General features: G+C 40.2%; 1 protein-coding gene across 1 annotated transcript; it reads left to right on the forward strand.

Annotated features, from left to right (window-relative positions):
- Window positions 1-854: 854 nt before the first annotated feature.
- On the forward strand, window positions 855-1,790 carry LOC102837374 (olfactory receptor 8D4-like). The gene has a single exon (XM_006834001.1). The coding sequence runs from the start codon at window positions 855-857 to the stop codon at window positions 1,788-1,790; it is 936 nt and encodes a 311-aa protein (XP_006834064.1).
- Window positions 1,791-5,553: the final 3,763 nt, after the last annotated feature.

A 5,553-nucleotide genomic window follows, 5' to 3' on the forward strand; every position in this document is an offset into this window, starting at 1 on the left:
ACAATAAACACTTAAAAAAAAAAAGTGACAGTAATAGTTTGCTGCCTAGAACTTTCTTCTAAAGGGCTTGGCTTGCAATGGTATATGTGCGAGAGGCAGATGTAGCCCAGAGAACAAACAGATATTCAAAAGGCAGAATCTGTTTTCGGAGTTCTACCATTTTGTCATAAGGAGCTCTGGTAGCATAGTGGTTACGAATCGGGCTGCGAACCGCAAGATCAGCAGTTCGAAACTACCAGCTGCTCCGTGGGAGAAAGATGAAGCTCTCTGCTCCCCTAAAGATTTACAGCCTCGGAAACCCTGTTCATGGTTGCTATGGGTCAGAACTGACTGGATGGCACTTAACAACAACAACCATTTTGTCATAGTCAGCTTCTATGAAGAAGTGTAAGGAGAATATGCTCCTATTTAGATATAAACTTAGATTTTTAAAAATAGAACAAGCTCCTAAACAAAAACATGGTTTCCTACATTCTGTTCTGAGTCATACAAATGCTACAATACACTTAGAAAAAAAGCAACTCTATCATCAAATAAATTGTAGAAATATGATATGTAATCTTCTAGATGATTCTAGGATATTCTTCTGTTAAAAAATGTGTTTATGTAATTCAGCTTTTCTGAAAGTGACTCATCTGACTTTGGGTTACTTTTTTCATGTAACACCTATTACCACCTTCTCCATCCCCTGTCCTAGAAGAAGGCACAATCTTGGTGCCAAGGGGACCAGGGAACCTGGGTTCTGTGTTCATAGCTAGAAAAATCCAGACTGTGAGGAATTGGAGATGAGTTAAGATTCTGCCCAACTAATTTGACTCTTTTACTTTCATCTCCACAGATTATCCCAGAGGAGAATGGGTAGAAACTATTCCACCGTGGTTGAATTTTTTCTTTCAGGATTAACTGACCAACCAGAGCTCCAGCTACCTCTTTTCTGTCTCTTCCTAGGGATCTACTTGGTTACCGTGGTGGGAAACCTCAGCATGATCTCAATAATTGGTTTGAGCCCTCACCTTCACACGCCCATGTACTATTTCCTCAGTAGTTTGTCTTTTTTAGATGTCTGCTATTCTTCTGTCATTACCCCCAAAATGCTAGCAGGGTTTTTATTCAGAGATAAAGCTATCTCTTATTCTGGATGCATGGCTCAGCTGTTTTTTTTCTGTATTTTTGTCATTTCAGAATGCTATATGTTGGCAGCAATGGCCTATGATCGCTATGTTGCTATTTGTAGCCCACTGCTCTATAATGTAATTATGACTCCTTGGGTCTGTTCTCTGCTGGTGGCTGCTGTCTTCTCAATAGGCTTTATTGATGCTGTGATTCATGCAGGTTGTATATTAAGGCTGTCTTTCTGTGACTCAAACATCATTAGGCATTATTTCTGTGACATTGTCCCTCTTATTAAACTCTCCTGTTCCAACACTTATGTTGATGAGCTTTTGATTTTTATCATTGGTGGATTTAACATGGTGGCCACAAGTCTGACAATCATCGTCTCGTACGCTTTCATCCTTTCCAGCATCCTCCGCATCCATTCCAGAGAGGGCAGATCCAAGGCCTTTAGCACCTGCAGTTCCCACCTGACAGCTGTTCTCATATTTTATGGGTCCCTCATGTCCATGTATCTTAAACCTGCTTCTAGCAGTTCACTTATTCAGGAGAAAGTGTCTTCGGTGTTTTATACCACTGTGATTCCCATGTTGAATCCTCTGATATACAGTATGAGGAACAAGGAAGTAAAAACTGCACTGGTAAAATGCTTTAAAAGAAAAATATCTTCACAATAAATGTGTTCCTTACTGAAATTTATTTATGTACTTCTAATTGTTATTTATGTATTCATATTCATATGTATGATATATGGCATGTTTGGACATTGCTTACTTTAAAGTAATTTCAGGTGAATTGTATCAGAACTGTGTATATGAGCATCAATATGTTTCTATAGATAACTTGATGCAGTTGAGTCAAATTTCACTCATTCTTCCCCTTTGTGCTTCAGATTAGAACTCTGCTTCATGGGGTGTTCAGTGGCTACCATCGTGCTGAAGGAAACTGCCAGGCTTTACATTTGTGGCAGTTCTGGGTGGATTTGAACCACCAACCTTTTAGTTAACAGTTGAGCACAAACTGTTTGCACCACCCAGGAGTCTACGAATGTGTATACTGTCCTAAAAGAATATTACCACAGAGTTATAATAGTGAAGAAAAGAGGTTTTATTTGGCATATGCAAGAAAATGGAAAAGCAAAAAAGAGAGAGAGAGCGAAAAGGACAGAACATGAGATCAGAGCAAAGCCTGCCCAAGGCCATAGAACATTGTAAAGTGAATGGCATATATGAAATTGCAAATTTAGTGAAAGTTACTCCTTCCTGGTGTGGCACTGTGGGTTAATGCGCCAGACTGCAAAGCCGTTTGAACTGCAAGGATGGCAGTTCGAGCTCACCAGCTGCTCCTTGAAAACTCTATACAGGGTCGCTATGGGTCAGGATTGACTCAGCGGCACTTAACAACAACTCCTTTCCACAGATTTCATGAAAACTATTGAATCACTGAGATTGTTCTTAAAATTATTACTACAAGTTTATGTAGTGACAGTCAGGAGTGTCTTATTTAGTCCAACAAACTGTTTTCCAAATACTTAAGGTAGAAGATAAGAATGGTAATTGCCTTTCATCTAAATATCCTGTTTGTTGTAACAAGGATACACCCAGTCCTCCATTATTATTATGTCACGTGACTAATTGTCTTCAGGTGTCTTCTATTTTCATCACTCTTCTTTCCTCCCAATAGGGAGAGACCAATAGTTGTACCTTAAATGGCCACTCACAAACTTTTAAAATCCTAAAATCCCAGTTGCTACTCACAAGGTTGGCAGTTCAAAACTACCAGCGGCTCCTTGGAAACTCTATACAGGGTTGCTATGAGTCAGAACCAATAACATTTAACAACAAGAAGTCACCAAAGTAGGATGTAGAACATTATCTTTGTGCACTATATAATATACCAGTTGACCTTGGTGCCTCTTGAGACTATGGACCTGAGCCCCAGGCCCATCGACTCATTCCCTCAAGGTGTTTGGCAATGTCTAAGAAGCTTTCCTGGTGTGGCACTGTGTGCTAATGCGCTGGACTGCAAAGTCTGTTTGAACCACAAGGTTGGGAGTTCAAGCTCACTAGCTACTTCCTGGAAACCCTGTACAAGGTTGCTATATGGGTCGGAACTGACTCTATAGCACTTAACAACAACAACAAAGAAGTTTTCAGGAATCCTGGTGTGGTGTTGTAGGATAAGCACTGGACTGGGAGGTTGGTTTGAATCGCAAGGTTACAGTTCAAATTCACCAGTCACTCCTGAGAAACGCTACACTTGGTCGCTGTGAGTCGGCATCGACTCAATGGCACTTAACAACAAGAAAAAGCTTTCATAGCTTTGACCCTGTATGCTCAACCACATTAATGTTGATGTTTGTAGTAAAGGTAAATACCCATGTACACATATCCTCTGTTAAGCTTATAAAATTTGTGGGTATACTCCCACTATCCCTTCCACACTTATTCAGCTTTTGCATTTGTGTATCTACTCACAGATCACTGTTAATGCAAGATTGTTTACAGAACAGTATTTATCTCTGTTGCCTTTTACTCTTGCACTCCTCCTAGCCTTTTCCTTATCTTTTATTTTTGTCAACTTCCCTCTTATCGTATATTGCCTTTTCCTTCACCCAAGTTAGAATGTGTCTACCTGGTGTGATGCTGTGGGCTAATGTGTCAGACTGCAAAGTCATTTGAACTGCAAGATTGGTGGTTCAAGCTCACCAGCTGCTCCTTGGAAACCCCATACAGGGTCGCTATGTGTCGGAATTGACTGGATGGCACTTAACAACAACAAGAACAACCCCTCTAGACATTAACTTACTCTCCCACTCCTTTTCTTGAAAACCTTTCCATGAAAATCATTTCAAGAAAACTTTTTCTTGACTTTTTACAGTTGAGGTTCTCTTATGATTGACTAATTTGTTCACTTGTGATTGACTCATTTCACTCAGCATAATATTCTCCAAGTTCATCCATATTATGAGGTGTTTTTCAGATTCATTGTTATTCTTTAATGTTGCATAGCATTTCTTGTGTGTATGTACCTTAATTTGTTTACCCATTCATCCATTGATAGACATTTAGATTGTTTCCATCATTTTACTGTTGTGAATAGTGCTTGATGAATATGAGTGTACACATATCTATTCATTCCATGACTTATTTCTCTAGGACATATACCAAGTAGAGTTACTGCTGGGTCACATGACATTTCCAGTTTCATTTTTTTACGGAATCATCATAGCATTTTCCACAGGGGTTGCGTCATTTTACAGTCCCATTAGCAGTGTATGAGGGTTCCAGTCTCTCCACACCCTTGCCAACATTGGTTGTTTTTTGTTTTGTTTTGTTTTTAAACTTAGTTATCATTATTTTAATTTGCATCTCTCTAAATGGAATCTTGGTGTGGTACGTAGGATAAGCACTGGAGGCACAAGGCCAGAGGTTCACACCCACCAATCAGCTTCTCAGAAGCCCTATAGTGTTTTGAGTCTGGAAAGACTCCATGGCCCTTAACAATAGCAACAATGGCTAATGATCACAAGTGTTTCTTCATATTGTTACAGGGAGTGCTAGCTGCATTTACAAAACAAAGCTCCTGCCTTCTACTGATTAATAATAGTTAGGTGAGGCAGAGTTTCCACTTGAGAAGAGGTTTATTTTAAGATTGCTGCTAGCAAACAGACCAGAGAGCTTAACACAAGCTTAACTCCCATTGCAGCAAACAAAGGCGTTGCTGGATTTTAAAAAGTATAAGGTGGGGACAAAAGATATTATGTTTATTCATAGAGGTGAATGGAGATATCCAAAAACACCCATTTAGGAGGTGCCATGATAATTGGGTGTATGCACAGCACTTCTTCAAGATGGCAAGATGGATTCCACTGCAAAGGCCTCTGGTTGGAGCAGATAAAATTTATTATGAAATTTAGAGCATGCATGGTTCTTCAGTTCAGTTCTCCAGTTCCAGTGCTTCCCAGAGGCTGGCATTCTCCTCTGTCCCCAAGAAAGGTCATGGTTCAAGGTGGGTAAGACCAGTTCGACTGTACAAGAAAGTAAAATGAAGGTATCTTATGGGCTCTCTGTATACAATAAACAAACTTCAAAATGGTCAAATCTTAGGGATTAATGTTTTCATCCTCCAAGAGGCCGCCTAGGCTCCCTGTCCCAGGAAGATTTAGAGAGGTCAAGTAGCAGATGTTGGGGGCTGGGCTACATTAGAGCCTCAGCTGGACCCACCATACTTGTTCAGAGGTCTTCTTCAGGGGGGCTAAGGGACTACAGTTCTTAGACATCACCCATCACTGAGAATCTACTCAATGAACATTCTGAACATCTACTGTATATGCCCCAGGCATGGGGCCAGGCGCTGAGCACACAATAGATTGTCAAATGGACTTTCTGTCCTTAAATTGCTTTCCTAGTGACTCTTTCCAAGAGAGTCACCCCTAGG

The sequence above is a fragment of the Chrysochloris asiatica genome, unplaced genomic scaffold, assembly GCF_000296735.1.
Source record: "Chrysochloris asiatica unplaced genomic scaffold, ChrAsi1.0 scaffold00008, whole genome shotgun sequence".
Lineage (NCBI taxonomy): Eukaryota > Metazoa > Chordata > Mammalia > Afrosoricida > Chrysochloridae > Chrysochloris > Chrysochloris asiatica.

What these genes read in the sequence shown, in the direction of transcription:
- LOC102837374 (XM_006834001.1), top strand. Translation starts at nt 855, where the DNA reads ATGGGTAGAAACTATTCCACCGTGGTTGAATTTTTTCTTTCAGGATTA.